Source organism: Pseudopodoces humilis, chromosome 5, assembly GCF_049639895.1.
Source record: "Pseudopodoces humilis isolate 2021_Gansu_Grassland_sample_001 chromosome 5, ASM4963989v1, whole genome shotgun sequence".
Classification (NCBI taxonomy): Eukaryota; Metazoa; Chordata; class Aves; order Passeriformes; family Paridae; genus Pseudopodoces; species Pseudopodoces humilis.
Window position 1 is genome coordinate 69,081,973 of NC_142204.1, and position 20,508 is coordinate 69,102,480.

Consider the following 20,508-nt stretch of genomic DNA (forward strand, 5'->3'; position numbering starts at 1 on the left):
ATGAAGGAGTGCTTTGGGGTAGAAGCACTTATCTTCCTTTGATTCCAGCTGCTCCAAAACATGGAACTTTATGGAGTTAAGATCAAAATCATAAAACCCCCACATTGATTAATCAAGAAAAGACCAAAATCTAGGACTGGCTGAAAAATAAACCTCTCTTGGTTCTCTAGGAAAGTGTGATCAGTTACAGCCATGTCTGCTCAGTGTCCTTTTTACCCAGTTGTTGATGTCATTAAGATGTTTATTAAATTACAAACAGATTCCCCGGTGGCAAGATACATCTGAGCAGAGGAAATGTCTCCTTTTTGTCTTTTCTCTTTGGACTCTCACAGCTGTGGTGATCTGTGGTGGTATGTAGAGAGCTGGGAAATCCCATGGGACTGTCTTTCCTCATTTCTCTCTACTGAGTCACATGCAAGGTCAGCTAAAAATACAGTCAGCAATTGTAAAGTGCTCTTGTGGGTCAGCTGCAGTGACTTTGGCAAAGGACAGTTTTTAGGATTGCATAAGCAAGGATGGGAAACATCAGCTGTGCACCTTTTCCTGGAGCAACTGGAGGAGATTTTGTACTTGACAGTCACCTGCCTTCACGAAGTAAATGGCAAAGTGACTCAAGTGGGGTCAGGATTTCATGCATCCTACAGTTCCCACAACCCAGTTGTGAGTCATTTATCTTTTCCTCTCCCAAGGTTTCCCTTTTCTAACATGAATTTTTATCTGTTTGTGCCATCCTTTTTTTCCTAAGATAAGTCACCCCAGGACACTCAGTCTTTGAAGCAATAAATGTCCTGTTGCAAACACATAGAGTGGGACTGGCTGATCAGCTTGAATCAGATCATTGGAGGTGTTCTAAAAGTGTGTGGATGTGGCACTTGAGACATGGTTTAGCGGTGAACACAGTGGTGCTGTGTTAATAATTGGACTTGATGTTCTTAGAGGTCTTCTGCAGCTTTAACAACTCTTTGGTTCTGTGATTAAGACCCTTGACACCTTCTCCTAACATCATTAAGAGATGTATTAACTTTGAGGGGAAGACATTTCTCCTCAGTTTTCATAGCCCCTGAGCTCTGGTGGTGTCCAGCAGACTCGGATGTGTTGCAGCACTCAGACTCCTCTGAGAACCTGAGCCTTTGCTAGTCTCCTTTAAGCACTGGCAGGGAGATAAAGTTCAGGAATAGAAAATCCTTGGGCATGATTGGAAAAAATATTCATGTGCTCAAGGCTTTGCACATCATTACTGCTGTCCCACTGGCAAGGAAAATCCAAATGAACTTTGTTCCTTTGTCTGCAAAGAGACAGCAAGTTCTGTGTGGAGTAGTTGCTTTTAACAGCCAGGAGAGCCTGGGGAAGAGGTTCTATCTGCAGGGTTTACTGGGAAGCAAAATGATTTGCCTTTTGAGCAGTCTACCCTGCTGATTTTATGGTACCTTTGGCTAGGTAGAAGGGGACACAGCAGTTTTTCATTAATATAACCAGGAGAAAAAGGGTCCAGTTATAAGTTCACCACCTTGTGACTACCATCATTGTGCCCACCTTCACTGGACATGGTGAGAAAGGACTCTTGCTATAGAATGAGTGTTCCAAGCTGTGAATATGTCCACAAGAGGATGAATTTGCAGGTATTTTGTAGATGTATAGTAAGATAGAGTTGTTTCAACCACGGATTTGTTTCACCTTACTTTTCCCACAGGCAGTAAATGCCACACACTCAGTTAAGCAGTTGGCTTCACCGCAAGCCTGGCAACTTGTCAATGATGGTGTGCCAGACTGTAATTTTCTCTCAGGTTAATTGCTCTAGGAGGAACCCAGCTGAAACTGGGACCTGCTGGGGATTTGCAAGGGCTTCAGTTCATTTGCCTGTGCCTGTCCAAGGGATGCTGTTGGTACCCTTGAGTCACACACACAGTGGAGCCCATCTGAGGGCCCTGTGTGCCCAACCCCTCAACCCCTGTGCCTCAGCACAGACACCTCCAAGGAGTTTCAGGGTGGTGAAGGAGCAGACAAGCACCTGAGCACTCAATGTTCTCCTTCCAAACTCCTCTGACTTCTGCTGGTTGCTGCAGAACTGGCTGTGAGCCTGCTGACTGTTAGTCCAAATAATGGCTGCTGCCCAGGAGAACAGCCTGAAATCGCCAAGGAACTCTGGAAAAAATGCTAATTCTAATTACAGCCTTCAGAGTGTTCAAAGCTACTGTGACGAGGAAAGTTTTGTCAGGTTTTCCATTTCTGTTGGAAAGAAACAACCCGAGAGAACACAGAAGAGCTGCCTGCAGCACCAACAACCCCATGCAGCTGCCTCCTGCTCAGGAGTACACCTCAGCAGTGTTATCTCAGTCCTCTCTGGAAGTGTGAATATAAGATATAAGAAATACTACAGTAAATAAGATATCACATCCATGTAGACTTTTTTTACTCAAAGAAAATAAAATTTCTCTTCCAAGAGAAATGCAATTACTTGTCATGCAAAAAAATAATCTGCTGAACCCTAAAACTTTTAAATAATGACAGGGTCATGCAGAGAAAGAAATAAGCTTCAGAGGAAGATGCTTTCAGGTATTCAGGGGGGGAGCATCTGCTCCTGGTCTTAGGACTAACAGCCAATTTTGCTTCATGCTGAGGCAGTAGAAGCAGAGACAAAATTTCCTAGGAAGATCCCAGACCACCTATAAAGTGCAAGTCCTTTAATTGAGTTTGGAGTAAATAGGATGAAAAGGTGAGGGTCGAGTTTGCATGGAAATGCTGCTGAGGCTTGAACTGAAAACTCATGAAGACACTGAGAGCTCTCCCAAATGTTTCAGTTGGACCATCACTGAGTTCATCAAAGGATGAACTGGAAACAGGCGCTGCTGATGTGCCAGACACAGCCCAGTGACCATCAGATAAAGCTGTAGTGAAATGGAAGTGGGGGAATGAAGCTGGGAAGTCAATCCATGGATTTGGGTCACTGAGGTTTATGTACCAGAGCTACAGACAGCACGGTTCTTGGTCTGAGACTGGGATGAGGGCCCAGGCTGGCACTTAAATGGGCAGGAGGGTGGGTGGAGGCTCCAGCTGGGATTGGGCAGAGCCATTAAAGCCTCTTGGTATCCTCAAGGCTCTGGCAAATGAATAAAAGTCAGTGAAGTGAAAGCTCTTTCTTTAGTAGTCCTTTCCAAGCTGGAATTAAGGGGTTTTTTCCAGCTGCTGGAGCAACACCTGGAAGCTAGACCTGGCTTCTGTGTGTGCTTTCATCATGGCTCTGTTATGTGAATTTAGGTAGGTTATTTTCTTTGCCCGTGCTTGTCTCTTTGCAGAGCCTTGTCTCTTTAGCTGGCAAACCATGTCTGCACTTATGGCTGTACAAAGATCCCCCAAGTCTAAATGACACCAGATCTTTGTCAAGACTGAAGTTATTAGATTAGCACTGTTTGCAGCAACACTGCTATTTCCAAGCAAATACCCCTTCACCCTAAATCAGGGTGTGTCCTACACATTGCTCAACTGGGACCGTTTGTTTCTGGCTGTGGAGAGCAGCTGAAGCTCAGAAGTGCTTGTGGCACCTCATATGGAATCCTGCTGGAGTGAGGTCTTCCATGTCGTATTACTGTCATCAAACAGCATTCACAGGTAGCTCTGGGGTCCACATGATGCAATTTGAAGTCCCTTAGGAATGAGTGATATAGTTCTGTGTCATGAGGAGAAAGCTTTGGCTTGGATAGGTACCCTTGATGCAGTGATTTAACCTTCTCTAAAAGGTCTGCTCTCTTCTCTGCAGAGTTTTGGGCAAAGAATTGGCTTCCTTTCATGCCTGAAGCAGTAGTTTAGGATTGAAGTGGGCAGGCGAAGAGCTGGAGGCAGAGATGTGCAGGAGGGACTGGAGATGGTTCTCCAGGATCCTGGAGATGGAGATGCTGAGGGGGTTTGGAAATGGTGAAAATTTGGGGCAGGTGTTGGAGGACTCTGAGGGCCCTGTGGCAGATTCTTAGATGGGAAAACTTTCAAGTTTGCTTTTTTAAGGAACTGTTTAGTGCTCTTGCATTGCTTAATGCTAACCCTGAGCAAAAGTGCTGGGTCTTTGCTTCAACCAACAAACCATTGTCACTGTCCCTCACTCACTGGAGATCAGACAATCCTAGAATGGTGTGGATTGGAAAGGTCCTTAAAGATAATCCAGTTCCAACCCCCCTGCCATGGGCAGGGACACCTTCCACTAGACCGGGTTGTTTCAAGCCCTGTCCAACCTGGCCTTGGACACTTCCAGGGATGTTCCACAGCTTCTCTGGGCAGCCTGTGCCAGGGCCTCACCACCCTCACAGAGAAGAATTTCTTCCCAATATCCAATCTAAATCTCTCCTCTTTTAGTTTAAAACCAACCCCTCTTGTCCTGTCACTAAGATCCTCTTGTAAAGTCCCTACTGCATGTCCTGTAATGAAAATAAATGAAAATGGGGAAGTCACAGGGAAGAGCAACACATCTCTCCTAGCAGGTTATACACATGGATGGGATGTTCTGAGTAGGGGCTAGAAAGCTTCAAACCTGGCAGGTTTCTGGCTGCTGAGACACCCACTCTGTGAGAGTGGCTACATGATGAAGGATGGAGGTAATCAGTATGAAGAGCATGATGAGCTGTGTCTCAGCTCTGTAACATAGCAGTTGGTGATTGCTGAAATTGAGGGGATGTATTGTGGACAGCTTTTGGCCATGTCAGCTCTTCCCAGTGCTCTGTTTGGGCTGGTCTGTGTGACGGAAAATGACAGCACCCAATTATTGGAACAGTTTTCGTGCCCGGGATGAACTCCATCTTCCGAGGATGGGCAGAGGGAGAGATGTCAAGCTCTGCATTGAGGGCATGGGGCATTTTCCCTTAGTGCTGACCTTTTTGCTGCTCTCTCCATGGAAATTTTTCGTCATGCTGACAGGGTGGGGGTTTGACTGTCTGATGGGCATGTTTTGGGGTCTGATTCCACTTAAAATGAGCTAAGCACAAGAGAAGAATGTGGCCTTCAGACACTGCTGTGTCAGTCTGGCTGTGTGCCCATGCAGCCCTGTTGTTTCCAGTGAGGTTATTTCAGTATAGCACTGTGGGGCAGCCCTTAAGCTTTTCCCTTTGCCTTATTTACTGCATGGAATTGTTTACTGCTCCAACTGCAATCCATTCTGCACTGGGATAAGGGCTTCAAGTAACAATGCTTGGTGCTGATTAGAACTTGCGTCCTTAAATCTTCACACTGGCATTCATTCACATCCTCAGTGCTGCAGTGAGATTGCAAAGACTGAGCACCTACTCTGCCCTCCAGACCCATGGAACTCCAAAACAACTTCTGAGATTAGTTTTTCATGAATTTATCATCACCATTCTGCTGGGTGCTAGACAAGTGGGTTACCCCAACTGATAACATCTTTGAGGATGGCTTTATCATCCACTGAGAAAAAATTCAGTGCTTAAGTGTCCTGGATGGATGTGGAGCTAAGAGTTTCACTCAATGTTAAGTGAAAAATCTTTTTCAGAAAAAGTAATAGGAACAAACATTTGTTCTAAGGGATGGCTGTTTTTCAGCCTGGGAAAATACAAAGCAATATTTTTAAGGCCATATAGGGAGTCAACAACGTTCAAGTGACCAGCAAAGGATCTGGGATGTTCAGGAGGGGGAGACTGGACAAGGGGATGGAGACAGACCTTTATTGTCCAGAACTCTGTATTCAAACTCCCTCCCATCACAGGCCTGTGTCAGTATTGAACAAAATGCTTGTTGTCCGGAATTGCGAAGGAGTTTTCCCTGGTTACACCATTCTTGTCTGCCAGGAAGAAAGCACAAAGATACATTGACAGGGAGAGGGGCAGTTGCAGTTCCTCAATTTCAGGACATTCCCTGGGGAGGCAAAAAGAGCCAATTGTCCTCTCTGAGAGTGGGATGAAGGAAGGTAAAACAATCCAAGGATACACTTGTGGATTAAACCCTGGTTTTGGTACAGAAGTCCCAGTTGCTGGCAGGTGACATGTGACCAGCATTATGTGGGCAGAAAGGACACTGGGACACAGAGGAAAGCAAAACTCATGTGATGTGGCTTCCAAACTCAGCAGATACAACAGTGCCCAAACATTTGCTGTCTCTGTGCCTTGGCTGCTCCCTGTTATGTGCCAGTGGTGCTCCCACTGCATTCCCCTTGGCTCTGGACCTGAACTAAATCTATGACAGCACCTTGTCTGACCATGTTAGCACCATTTCAGGTGTGACTTTGATGCCTTTAAGCCTTTCCTTAAGTCACAGTACTAATTAATCCTTCTGACAGACCATGGGGACATTGATGAGCTTTGACTGTTGTTGTTTGAAAATTCCAGCTCTGGCTCTTTCTATCAGCTGCCTCTGCATGTTTGGAAAGGGAAAGAGAAGAACCAAAGCACAGAGGATATTGAAGGGGAGGAAGGAGCTCTTTTGTTTTTTATCCCTGTATTTCCTTGCAATCTTTTGCCAAACAATATATTCACTTGTACTTTCCTCCTTTTTGCTGTAGGAGATCTCATTTCTGAGCCCTAACCTGCCACTGTTGCACTCTCAGACATTTTACTGGACAGAGCTATGGCTTCCTAATTCCCTCTGAGCTTATGTTTTGTGCCTTAGCTTCCTTGTGAAAGTTGGTTTCTCATAGGGATCTGGAAGGACAAAAGGTGCAGAATTTTTATCTTCTAGTTTTGGGATTGTTTAGCACATGGATACAGATGGCCCCAGGTCTGCTCTCTGCAGGCTGTTCCTGTGCATCTGTTCCTGTCAGTGGCTCCCGTTTTCCAAAGGCTGTGGCTGGGAATGCTTTCCTCCCTGCTAGCACTGCTCTCTAGACAGGCTGATCCTGAGCCCAAGCAGTTCCCTGGTGCTGGCTGAGCTGGAAGAGGCTGTGTCACGGGTGATGAAGTCCTGCTGCCCATCTGTTGCGAGGGTGGCTGGATGAAGCACTTAGAAGTGCTCCTAAGGCGATGGAAAGTGTGAATACGTGGGCTTGGGATATGCATTTTAATGGGGTGTTTGAATTCTCCCCTTGCTGCCCAGCTGGCAGTGCCACAGCTCCTAACAACCACATATTGTGTCCCTGTGAGCTGCACAGCTCTCAGGGTAGCCAGGCCTCACCCTCGCCCCGCTCCCCTAACAAACAAGGGACTGTGGAAGAAATGTCACCAGGACTCAGATTCCTCCTAAAAGGTGCCCAGATGGTCTGACATCATCCCAGATGTCTCTGAGGCAGACCTTTGGCCCAAAGAAAGGCTGAAGGCTCTCAGCTTGCCCTAAGAGCGTGTATCTTCCCATGCTTTGTTCCAGCAGTGCTTAGGCAAGATGAGGTCTGTCAGCGTTAATTCCAAGGGCTGGGTACAAGGGTGGCAGATCACAGCCACACTCGAGTGTAGCCGAGGGAGCTCTGCTCTTCCTGCTATTGCTGGGGCTGGTGCAGCTCTGAATCACCCTGGCTGTGATGCAGGGCCTGTAGCGAGCAAGAACCAGACAGGCAGCAGCTGTGCTGTATGTCCAGCAGGACATACAGGAGGTGACAGGGAAGGTCAGAGTGGTGGCTGGGGCCTGGCTTGTCCCAGGCCTTGTAGGCTTGAGCAGACACTGTTTGCTCATCATTCAGGCAGTGTGAGCTCCTCTTTCCTCCTCTTATCATTTATGAAGCACAGACATAAACTGTGGTCACTCCTGGCAGTCATGGTCACCTCACCTGTCCCCAGCTGTAGACCAGGGTTGTCCTGCTCCAGGTTTGGGGGTGATATGTCATAACCATGGAGATGGCTGTTTCAGCCCCAAGATTCCAGCTGTGTTGACAGCTCGTTCACCAGCAAAGTTCCTCATCTCAAATGCAGTGGCAATTTAGTCTCTACCCCTCAGCTCAATTTTATCTGTGTTAATTTAAGGGAAATGGATGAATCTTCCCCCACCAAGTTATCCTCTTTTAAATCCTCATTTAAAACTTGACTCTGACACATACAAACTATTCCCAAATGGTAAAAAAGGATTTTTATTCAGCTTTTCTGGACTGTTACTTCCTGCCATCCTCTGCTTTAATCCTTGCTCCAAATGCATCAACTCAGGCAAACATGTTGGGAAAAGTATTTCACCTTGCAGCACCTGGCACAGAGATACTGGAGCCCTAAACTCTTTCTCCTCACTGTGAATGGGTCCAGCTTATCTCCAAAATGAACCAGTGTCATGGGCACAGCCATAGAGGAACGTTCTGGCCCTCAGCAGGGTAGAAATGGTTAATTTTCTGCCTCTTTGGCAGGAGTTTCAGTGGAATGACTCACTGAGGCCAGGTGGGAGTGTAACTGCAAGAACCCCATTGGCAGCAGAGCAGTTTGGGAATCCCATGGCAGCCACAGCCCTTGGCTCCTTGGAGCCAGGAGAAGTTGCAGCTTGTAGGCCTTACAAGGACAAACAGAAACCTGCTGCTGGATCCCAGCTGAAGCTGCAGGCAGGAGAGCTTTGCAAAGCCTGGCCTGGGGTCTGGTGGAGATGGGAGGAGAGAGCTGGGCACCAATTACACTTGGTCATAGCCAAATCCTTCATGATTTTACCAAGATATCCTCCTTATTAAAAGCTGATTTTGCCTGCCAGCTCCTGAATCATATCCAGCAGTCTGAGGGAAGTCACATCTCTCTCAATAACCATTAGTGGGTGAGGAATGCTGGCAGGTAGCAAAGCATGTTGTTGCCACCCCATGAGGACTGAAGTCTTTAGGACATACCTGGGAGTCCTAATGAGCTGGGAAGAGAGATGGAAATAGGAAGAGACAGGAAATAGGAATATTCAGAGCACTCTGGGAAAGGTGGAAAGACAGCTCAGCTCCTTTTGGCTCCAGCAAGAATCAGAATGCTCAGGACAGGGCAGGATTAGTTCCTGAGGTGAGTCCCACCTTCTCTGCTTGAAGGCAATGCCTGGAGACAGGCACTTCCAGACAGTGACTCAGCCCATCCTAAAACCTGTCCCAGACAGATGGGATGGATTATTCCCTGGAGGTGGCTTCCCTTGCCTCAAGCAGGATTAGATGTGATGCCCAGCTTTTCGATGACTGAGTTGGGAAAGTGGAATCCCACCCTTTATTTTTACTGTGAATGGAGTAAAAAGCTGCAGGAGAGTGAACATATGGCCTCCCTCACTCTGTTTGCTTTGGAGCAAAACCATGTGTGCATGCACACACACACTTGTACATATGTTTGTGTACATGTTACATAAACTCAAAGGGTTTTAATTTAAGTTGCAGAGGAAAGCACAGGATACAGATGCCAGAATCCAGGCTGTCAGTGCATATCCATTAAAATATGGCAGAAGGTTTTTCCTAGGAAAAATTGACTCAAACTCTGGAGTGACAAAAATGAGGCAAAAAGCAAAGAGGAAATGTAAGAAGAGGAGGGAGATGGTCTCAGCTCCACATTTGGCCCCTGTATGAGGGTGTGGGGAAGTGCTGGGTTTCCTGGGAATGTCTGTTTCAGTTCCCTCCTGATCCTCTCTGCAATTCTAGCTTGGATGCTGTATACACCAAGGTACTTCTGCTCTGTGTTGTTTTACCCTTTCCTTTTCTTTTGGCTGAACACAGGCAACAATGTCAAAAGGAATTTGTGAGCACATGGGAAGTGAGATGCAGCCTCTCTGCAAGTAGGCCAAAGCAAGATTATTTCTCCTCTTGCCTTGTTCTCAGAAACAGCAGAGCTTATTTGGGCCCAATAAATCCCTCTGAGAAAAGTGCTGTTTCACAGAATTGGAAAAAAACAACTGAAAATAAGGGGTTTTGTAATGGGAGAGGTCAAGCAATGTTAATTATAATCAGAGAGCTGTAATATAGATAATGAGATTTGGGGAGTTTTTCTTCAAATCATTGCCTCTAGGAACCTCTGTTTCTCTGCTATGTGGGAGTAGAGGGGATGTTTTTGCAGGGAGCCTTTGTGGTCTTCTGTTCCTTGCTTTAACACCCTGCCCAAATCTCCTTCAGAAGAGCTTGGCATGGAACCTGCTCACATGCAGGATAGAAGGTTCTCCATCTTCACTTTCTGCTTACTTTGATCAATTTTTTGAGGGACAAATACTCAGGCTAACCTTGTTATCATGGAATAAATTGGAGAGTCCTTTTCTTTGCTGTGTGATTGCTGTATGTGCACATGTGGGATAGCTTGTCTGACTGAACTGTGGGCTGGGGACCCCAATTTTGGGAACCTCTCACTTTCTGACTTTGACACAATTACAAAAGTAGCCTGATTTTCCTCTCTGTAAAATGGGATGCTGATGGAAGGTGTCTCTGAAAGGTGATGTCATGCATTATCTGAAGCATTTTTACAATACAAACAGTGTTGTAAAAGAGGAGCTTCTTTTTCAAATATCTGATTATTTAGCCCAACTTTGCCAGTTTCTGTGGACTGTTAGACTGGAGACAGCCTCCATATTTGGGGCAGGAATTCACTTTTGTGAAGGTTTGTTTGGTGCACATTATGATGTGAACCTAGTGGGGTTCTCCCCTTCTCTTTGAAAGAATCTGTTCCACGAGCATTTGCTTTAATATTCTTGTCTGTGAAACAGTGGTGGGACGTGGAGGAATGTTCCAGCTAAGCAAATGGAGGGATTAATCCTGAGATCCCTGCAGAAGGAAAATGATTTGCACAGAGGATAGAAGCAGGGAAAGTCTCCAGACTTGGCTCCAGAATGTTTGGAGCTATGGGAAATATTCCCCTTAATTTCAGGTGGACTGAGAGCCAAGGCACCAGCTGTGAGGATTAGATTTGTTTGCAGTTGCATCATTGCATCATCATCTGCCATGCAGAATCCAGAGGGACATTGATGACACAGCTTGATCAGTCCTTTTAGCCCTTTTCCAAACTGTCTTTACATAGCAACATCAGGCCTAGGCTTATGTGGTTTCCAGCACTGCTGATTACTTCTATATTTTTTCTGGACTAGCCCTTCACACATTTTCCTGACAGGCATGAGAGAAACCTTTAAAAGCTGGTGAGCCCACCATATTATTTCCTGCATAGCTTTCCTTGGAATTTGGGAGGCTTAATGGTGGCCAAGAAGGGGCTGAGCTGAGAATCTGCTGATTTTTCTGCTTAGATATTGCCTCATATTCCTCCCATGTGTTTTGCATCCAAATATAGGGTATGTTTGCATGGACAGAGGCTGCTTTTGTGCAACTTCTCTGAGTCTTTCTCAGCTGAAGTCTGTCTTCATGTGAACACAGCTTCATGGCTGCTAAATCCAAGCTGGTCTCTCTGAGGGGAGCTGGACACCTCTGCAGTCTTCCTCTTGACATTTCCTCAGGGGTCTGGCTTTCCCAGAACCCAGGATCCTTAACCTCCTTTAAGAATTCATCTTGTGACCAGCTTGCCTCACTCTGTTGCCTGTGTTTACATAGTATGATGAACAGTTGGCATATTGATGAAAAATAATATGCCTGGTGACAAAATTGACTGGCAGGTAGAATCTGCAATGACTAGTCAGGACTTCTTTTTATATCTAGTTAACTGAATTTATTAACCTAAACATTTATTAATTGCTGGAACTATTCATTAGAGTGTATATGTAGCAAATAGTATCCTAATTATGAACAGGGAATCTGCATCCTTTGACATGTTTGCAGGTTTTTTTTAACTTATAAGTCACCTATTTTAAATATATGCCACTTGCAGCTTACTGCCAATCTAGAGTGCGTTAGACAAACTCTAAGAGTTTGTTATTAGTCATTATCACTTACTATCCCTTAATTCAGTACATGGTTCTCCCAGTCAGTGGGAGCTTTTATCCTAATTTTGATGCCTGATTTTTAAGCTTAGTTAGATCTAGATGTGCCTCACAAGACCTTTTGGGCAAGAGTTGTTTTTCACCTCCTATTTGCCCAGCCCCTGGCACCACAGAGATCAGGCCTTGCTATAGGGAAGGACATCCCAATTTTCTTCATCAGCCAAACTGGCAATGTAGAAATATCTAAAAGATGAGAGAACATCTTAAAACTAAATTCTTGCCCACTAAAACACTGAGAGTTGTGTCTGCTTCTCTCTTTTTTCTAGACCAAAGAAGCTCTCTTCACAATTCTCCAGGACCTAAGGCCTGAAGACCACTTCAACATCATTGGCTTTTCCAACCGAATAAAGGTCTGGCAGCAGGACCGGCTGGTGCCAGTTACTCCAAATAACATCAGGGATGCCAAAAAGTACATCCATAACATGTCACCTACTGGAGGTATGACCAGAGACAGGGATGGGACTAATTGTGTTACCCAATTAACTACAACAGAACAGAGAGTGCTGAATGTGGTCCTGGAGCATACAGAATAAAAAGACATTAGGATTTAGCTCATGGGACAAGGGGGTCCCTTCACCTCCACTCAGGGTTATGTGTTCTCTATTAACATACATGATGGGAAAGTTTCCTCAGACCCTGCCCATTGCAGGGGGTTTGGACAAGATGGCCTTTAAATGTTCCTTCCAACCAAAATTAGTCTGTGATTCTATATACCTATTAAACCAAATTTGATTCCATTCTCTTGTTTATCTGGTGACACCGTTGGAATGGGAAAGCTTCCAAGGTTATTTCTTGAGGACACAGATGAAAACGTACCCTGGCAAAGGACACGCAGTGCCAGTATTGTGTAGTTTCTGAAAGGCTCTGTGAAAGCAGGCTCATGATTTTGTCTGGGCTGGAAACCCCAGGGATGGAGCACACACTGTAGGATGTGGGATTGCTTTCTGCAGGAGTAAGTTTCTCACCTAGTACTGTCTTCTCATCTCTACCAAGGAGCAGCCAAAATTATATTTGAGAATTTCTTGGCCCTTTTTGGTTGTGCCTTGTTGCCTGGAGGAAAGCAGGCAGAGAAAACCCCAGAACTGTGGCAGAGTGCAGGCACGAGTTTTAATTTGATTCATAGGTCTCCTGTGAGGCTATGGACAGCAGTATAAAAAGATCTCCAGCTGCAGTGAGGCTTGTAATCAAACATATTCCAGCAGCTGTGCCCAGAGGGCTGCAAAATTACCTATTCAAATCCTTCCCCATGGAAGTAGTCACAGCTGGTTGAAGGTCAGGAAGGCCTTCCTGTGGCTGCCCCTGAGCAGTGACCACTCCTAGCAGAGGAAACCCTCAGATGGAGAAACAGGGCAAACAGGATGGTTGGCTGTGCTGTTTGTGTTGTGAGAGGAATTGCTTAGGAAGTGGTTAAGGGACCTGCCCAGTTAAACAATTACCAATAGTGGGACTAAACTCAGAGAACAAAGCCTTTTATTCCAGAAATGCCAAGAGAGCTGTGCAGGAACCAGCTGGGTTTGCCCATGAACCTGCCAGGGAACAAAAGTAAAAGGAAATGATTGTAGCTCAACAGGAAGGTGTAGTGATTCTCCACCACAGGTACTTCAGTTTTGGCTAACTGTGCTTTCCCTATAAAGGTGCTGTTCCTTGACTGTCTTCCAGTGAACATGAACACAAACAAAGAACATTACACCCCTGTGCTGTACTTACATACCAAAGAAACGGGAGAAAAATCCTGCTGCTAAATACCTGAGCATATGGCAAAAGGCAGTTTTCAGTGCTTGGTAGTTCTATGATACAACTGAGTATAAAATTACACACTGTGCTACATGACATGGATTTCTTCTGGTTTTGGGGAAAATTGTCTTTCTGAAATTTTGGATCTGCCTGGAGATTGAGAGAATTAGGATATTTGGGTGCAGGTTTTTTGGTTGAGAATCATTTTGCAGAAGACAGAGTCAGGATTTTGAGGACTTTTCAGAAGTCTTTGCTGCTTCCCTGTTCCTTGTCTTGCTGCAGTCACTGGAGCTGTGCACACTGAGTTTCTAGGTTCATGCTGTATGGGCTTTCTATCACATCTTGTTGACAACCTTCCTAGATCTCCCTTTCCAGACCCCCAGGAGTCAGCTGTGTATGGCTCTTAACCCATTTCACCAGCTTTGTTTCTAAGAGCTGTTTTTAACCCCAATGTGTTTATTTTGCAAAGGTCCCACAGCCAATCCCTCTGTGCTTTGACTAGAAATACGTAGAGAAAGGGAATACTTGTATTCATTTTCCTGTTTTCTTTTTCTTTTTTTTTTTTTTTTAATTTTTTGAACACACTGTGGGCTTGGATCCTTTTCATGCCTATTCTAATGTACATCTGTTCCCTCATTTACTTTGTTTTCTCCCTCCCACCTCACTTCAGGCAATTCTGTTCTTTACTAGCCAGTTGTTTTGTGCAAACACACTCCTCAGCTCCCTTTAAACTTTGTGTCCTCTGGGGTGTGAAGAATGAACCCATCCACTAGTTTTCCCATTTTTCCTGACTCCAAGTGTTGTGACCATCAGAAAAAAAACGAGAACTTTTCCTAGCTCAGATATCATCTGGGAGAGTCCCATAATAAAGTTTAACAATTTTTGTTTGTACCAGCCAAACATAGTATGATTGTTTACCAGACTAATTGTTGTACATTGAGGCATTCAACAGCAATTTCACATGACAAACTGAAATTCATAACTCAGTTCATAAGACCATAAACAGCTGTGCCAAACTGGTGCTAAATAACAGAGCTGAACTGAAGGCCTAGAGCAACTTCATGTGGAGAAAAGGGACATCCTGATGTCCAGAGAAGCGGTCACCTCACTAAAAGGACCTCAGGGAAATTATTCACACCACTCTTGAGAAGGAGAAATGATCTCTAATCACTCTGGTACCTTCCCAGGGACTAATATTAACGGGGCTCTGCAGACCGGGGCGAAGCTGCTGAATGATTACATTGCTCAGAATGACATTGACGCCAGGAGCGTGTCCCTGATCATCTTCCTCACGGATGGGAGGCCAACTGTCGGGGAAACACAGTCATCCAAAATCCTCAGCAACACCAAGGATGCCATCCGGGATAAATTCTGCCTCTTCACCATCGGCATTGGCAACGACGTGGACCACAAGCTGCTGGAGAGGATGGCACTGGAGAACTGCGGCATGACGAGGCTTTTCCAGGAGGATGAGGATGCAGCCAGCCACCTCAAGGGGTTTGTTCTGCTTTTTCTGTTCTTTGGGTTCTCTGGGAAAGCATTTTGGGATGGAAAATCCTTTAGTGAGACATGGCAAGAAATTGGAGCTTCCCTGAGGTTCAGCTCTGGTTGGGAGAGCCAGAGTTTGATCAGATACTCTGAATGGCTACCCAGAAATTTCTTTTTTCTTAGCAGACCCCCTGAGATGTACTGGAGCTTCCCAAACCCTCAGAACAAGGCATTTGTTTCCCAAATTCAGATCATTGTTTTAAACATAAAAACCCAGAGAGCTGGGGGGTACAGGTCCCAACTCCTCAAAGGTAGATGGTGGGAGGAGAGGATGTATTTCATACATCAAATCAACAACATGAACAGCATGGTGGGGATCAGGAATGATGATTCCATTTTGGAGCAAAAAATTTTATTTATTTAATTTTTGGAAATGATAACTTTTTGCCTAAGATCAAAAATGTTTGACTTTGAAGAAAACACTAAGATCATTCCTGGGATAACCATATAGTCATTTAATTTCCTCATTCTTTGTGACCTAAACTCCTCATAAGTTTCCTGAAATCCTCATCCTTCAGTAGGACCAGAGATTATGTTCCTTTTCTGTGATAAGGGAGCTGTAGTCCAAGGGGAGACCCTGGAAAGGAACAGCAGAAAGATATGTGACCACATCTCTGACCAAAACATTTGGCAATGTGTCAGTGTTTCCAAATAAAAATGTGTGGCTTTCACCCCCAAAATGTTGGTGTTTTAACCACAGAAACTGGAAAGAGACAGAAATTTAGTACTGACCTCTCTCCTGGCTCATGCCTAGCTTCTCTGGAGCAATAAATCCAAGCACTTTCCACCAGGGATTTGCCTTCTGTTATGCGTGGACAAGCATTCCTTCTAAACTAAATTCTGTAGATCCATCTGTCACTCCACCCACGTCATTTCCTCCTCAGGACATGTCCTTTGGATAGCAAGTGGCATTCCCTGGCAAACAGAGGATTTCTGATTGATTGGGCTGTGGGAGTCCAGTGCTGCAAGTACTTGTTCAAACGCCTCTCTCTGATGAACAGCTCACTGTTTATCAAGCTCAGTCATGGCAAACCCATTTGGCATCTGGTGCCAAATTTATACAGAAAAGCACAATCTCTGCTGGAGGCCAATTCAAACCTCAGTTGGAGGGAAAACCTACATGGGTGCCAATGTAATTTTTTTCATTCTCAGCAGGTTGTGTTTTTATACAGATATTTCCTTGAATTGTACTCTAAGACAGGTTGGGTATCTCCACCATTTGCTACAACTCAAAAGTTAATTTATAGAGAGTTCTCAAGTTTAATTCAGTCATGTTTTTAAATCTGGTGAGGTCTCTGCGTGAAAGACAGTGAGTGCTCAGACAGACTTTAAAAGAAAGCAAACCAGTTCAGGGTTTGGGTTCCCTTGGAGAGAGAAGCAGGAAGTGTGACTTTCGCTTCCAGACAGTCTGTTTTACCAGATGTGTCAAATAAATGCAGCTTGAACTGAAAAAAGGGCCGAGGCCAATTCTTTGTTTATTTACCAAATTAAACTCAAATGACTTGCCAAGAGATGAGCAGTTTGGCATTTAAATGGGAAATATGGTATTCTTGGAGCAGCTTGGGAGGAACCTTCAAAAGTATACTGCTGTAGGGAAAACACATTATTGTAAACTTGGGCTTTGAGCCTTGTGAAAGTTTTCTGGGCTGTTCAGTGCAAGGTGTTCTCACAAGTGTGGCTGGTCACGTTAATAAAGCATTAAAGGGTAAACCTCCCTGGTTCCATGAAAGACATGCCTTGCTCCAACAGAAAAAGAACCATGAGGAAGTGAGTTCTCTTGTGCCAGGGTGCCTGTACATAGCAGCTAGAATTCCTACATTCCTTGGAAGTGTTCTCATTTATGGGGGGCATGGTGAGATTCCTTCTGGATTTTCTTTCTCTGTTGGACCTCAGAAAACTGTATTCCTGCCTGTCCTACACTGACCAACCCAATCTAGGGGTCTTTCAGCTTTGGTTTGGAATCTCTTCAGCTCTGGTGGACATTTTGGCCTTACAGTTTCTGTCTCTGGGATACCATGTGTAACACCGCCAGAAACCTGTAGGTAACAGCATCTCCTCTAAGTACATTTTTTAATAACTGGGGTGCTTTCCATGAATCTTGGAAGCCAATAATTTACCTTTAAGTGGTCAAAAATATCTCCTTGCAGAGGTCTGGAACTGTAGTGGAAGGGAGGTGACTGTCAGGACATGCTGTTACAGTTATGAACATACTTAAGAGACTCTGTTTAGATGCCTGAGGAACAGTGAAGATTAAAATGAGGCAGAGAATAATTTTGGTTGATAGGGACCTCTGGATATCCTGTAATTCAGCCTCCTGCTCTGAGAGGAGCTAACTTCAAGTTTAGGTGAGGTTTCTCAAGGCTTTGTCTACTCAGGTTTTGAAAAGCCCTAAGGGCAGAGGTCCCCCCACCCTGTTTTTCTGGGCCAAGTTAGAGTGGATGTGGTAGTTAAATTTGGATCCCAATGGCTCAAACTGTACCTGAATTACTTAGGAGCCATTTTAGATAACCTGACTTGTCCTTGTGGGTGTACAAGTGCAAGAGTGTGTTCACACAGGGCTAACGGTGAAAAATGTGTCTTGATTTAAGGTTCTATGATGAAATAGGGACACCCCTTCTCTCTGACATCCGTGTTGATTACCCCGAAGACGACGTGGAGCAGGTCACCCAGAACTTCTTCCCCAACTACTTCAATGGCTCTGAAATTGTCATAGCCGGCAAACTCATCAACCGCACCTCGGATAAACTCCACGTGGAGGTGACTGCCAGCAATTCCAAGAAGTACATCCTCCTCAAAACGGATGTGGCCATTGACCTGCCGAGCAGAAATGACATCAGAGGTGTCCCCGGCCTGGAGGATGGCAAAGGTGACAATAATTACATCGAGAGGGCGTGGAGTTACCTCACCATCAAGGAATTGCTCAACTCTCGGCTGAAGAGTGATGACAGTCAGGAAAAGGACAATTTGATGGAGAAAGCCAAGTCAATGGCCCTCGCTTACAATTTTGTTACCCCCTTCACTGTTCTGAAAATGAAAGAGGCTGGACTCCACTCAGAGCCACCTCAGGAGGAGTTTATGAGCCCTTCCACTGATGGCATCGGGGAAAAGGTGCAGAGCCTTCAGGGGCACAAGGCCCCACCAGGTATGAGAGAAGAATAACCTTGTTCTGGTAAAAACATCTTCCTGCATGGGCAATGTCTCATGGCTGACTTTTGGCACAGGGGTGATCTGGACAGTGAACTGAGGGGCAAAGCTGAGATTTTCATACCAATTTTGGTAACTGTGGGCTGGGTAATCTTTAGCAAACCTTTTAGGCCTGTCACTCATCCCCTTGAAACACTTACTGCTCTGTAGGAACTACTGGAGAGAAATTGGTGTTCTACATTAAACTTAAAGTGTTTTCAGGAATATATCCCATAATCTCTCTGGATAATATTTGGGGAACATTATTGTAATATGTCTCTTTCTGCTGCTCAGTAAGTAATTGTAACAGCCTTCCTTACCCACTTCTAGGTGTACGCAGAGGGCAGGATAAACAGAGAATTAAAATCTCCAAAACTTCAGGTCAGTGCCTGTTTTCATGCCTTTAATAATGCAGAATAATAGTGGCTGATTTATGGAAACCTCAGATGTACATCACTGTGGTATAACCTTCCAAGTGACATGCCAAAATTCTCTTTATCAGAGCTACACAGTAGGGAGGAAAATGAAACCAAAACCAAAATATGGAGAGGATCAGTAAGCAGGAGTGTGAGCAAGGCAGATGATCTACAACACTTGATTGTCATGTTTGAGACTTCTGCAGTTTAGGGGAGAACAGAAACACATTTTCTCTGTACTAGAAATAGTGAAAAAAACTTTGAAAATAACAATGCTGAAATATAAAAAAAGTTGTTGAAGATGGAAAAAGAGAAAATTCTGTAGTATTTTACAGTTTTCCTGTTGGTCCTGCACCTTTACTTAACTTTTCATCAAACACTGAAGAATAAGTCCAGATCAAGAATTTTGACTTGAATTTCTCTTGATAGGGTCAATTTTACCTTAGAAACTAGGATTTTTGACTTGCCTTATTAATGTCAGCTGTCTGATAGTTGATGATAGGTCACGGATTGTTGAAAAATTAAGATTGTGGGATCAACAGCTGCTGTTGACTGCTCCAACAGTCAACTCCTGAGGGCCAGGAGGGGTCAGTGTGAGGTGGACCCACGCAGCAGCCCTTGGTCAGAAAGTGCATTTCTGTGAGCTGTGGGGGATGTAGTTTGCCAAGAAAGAACGGAGGAGTTCAAAACACCTACATGATAATTCCCATAAATCACTGAAATTATATTCCGGGAAGAAAATATCCTGATTTTCATCTAGACTGTTTTGGGTTTTGAGTTGTCATTGAAAACCCAACCTCTCTGTGAGAAAAACAAAACAATCTTAGCAAAAAACAAAGCAAAACTTGGCATTTCCTGGCAAACTCCATCTGACCCTCTAAAAACAACAAACCAGGAGGACATAGAAAAAACAGGGACAAACACACTTTAAACAGCAGTTTTGTTGCAATCTTGGACACTGCAGTTTTGTGTGAGCCTCTCACATTTATCTCTTTTTCCATGTCTTCTCAGCGGATGGGGACCCTCACTTCGTCATTGATTTTCCCTCCAGCAAGTTCTCTGTCTGCTTCAACATTGATGGAGAACCAGGGGACATTCTCCGGCTGGTCTCTGATCACAAGGAATCTGGTGAGCAATTAAGCAGTTTCTTGTGGTGGAAAATCAAAGTGGAAGGCCAGCTCTGCAGCAGTCCAAGCACCAAGGTGCCTCACCAAGGCCATAAGGTGATAGGAAGTTAGAAAAAGTTTCTTCTATGGCTCAACTTCACCCTAATTCAAAGTCACAGCTTGCAAATAAAAGGTTTGGACTCACCAAAATTGCTGTGGGAATTTCCCTCTTTACTTACAGTACTGTTTGGTTTAGGACAGAGCAAAGTACTCAAGCAGGCTCACCAAACACCATGGCTCTTTTAGTAAAGAAACCACCAAACTGGCTAGAGAGTCATGACAGTCTTGAGAAAACCCACATGACTCAGGATCTGCTTTACCCAAGCCAATCTGAGCCTCAGGGGCCCAAAGTGTGGTCTGATCCGATCTGGAATTCTAAGCAGGGCAGCTAATAAGCAGATTATGTCCTGCTCAGGGCAACAGTGGGAGAAAGGGGTGTCAAAACCAGAGACAATTCACAGGCTTGTTTTACAAAACGCCACAATAAAGTTGTAATGATTCTGTTCTGCATGGCAGCGGTCTAGCCCCCATATTTCTGTTTATGTCTGCCTTAGTAAGATACAGTTCCAGGCAATGTTTCCCTTCAGCTTCTTTCACAAACTGTTTGTGCTACTGCTTGAATGATTTTGGGGCTCAAATGCAGAATGAGCTTGGGGAAAACAGACTCTGGAGCACTAGAACCTTGAGTCTTTGAAGACATGAGAGATCCC

General features: G+C 44.7%; 1 protein-coding gene across 1 annotated transcript in view; it reads left to right on the forward strand.

Moving 5' to 3' along the window:
* The window catches only part of ITIH5 (inter-alpha-trypsin inhibitor heavy chain 5), a 40,335-nt gene that overhangs the window by 15,235 nt on the left and 4,592 nt on the right, over positions 1–20,508 (forward strand). Inside the window, exons 8-12 of the mRNA XM_005526087.3 lie at positions 12,018–12,189; positions 14,673–14,982; positions 17,622–18,175; positions 18,547–18,597; positions 19,644–19,760. Coding sequence (XP_005526144.2) covers positions 12,018–12,189; positions 14,673–14,982; positions 17,622–18,175; positions 18,547–18,597; positions 19,644–19,760 — 1,204 coding nt within the window. The remainder of the gene's footprint in view (positions 1–12,017; positions 12,190–14,672; positions 14,983–17,621; positions 18,176–18,546; positions 18,598–19,643; positions 19,761–20,508) is intronic.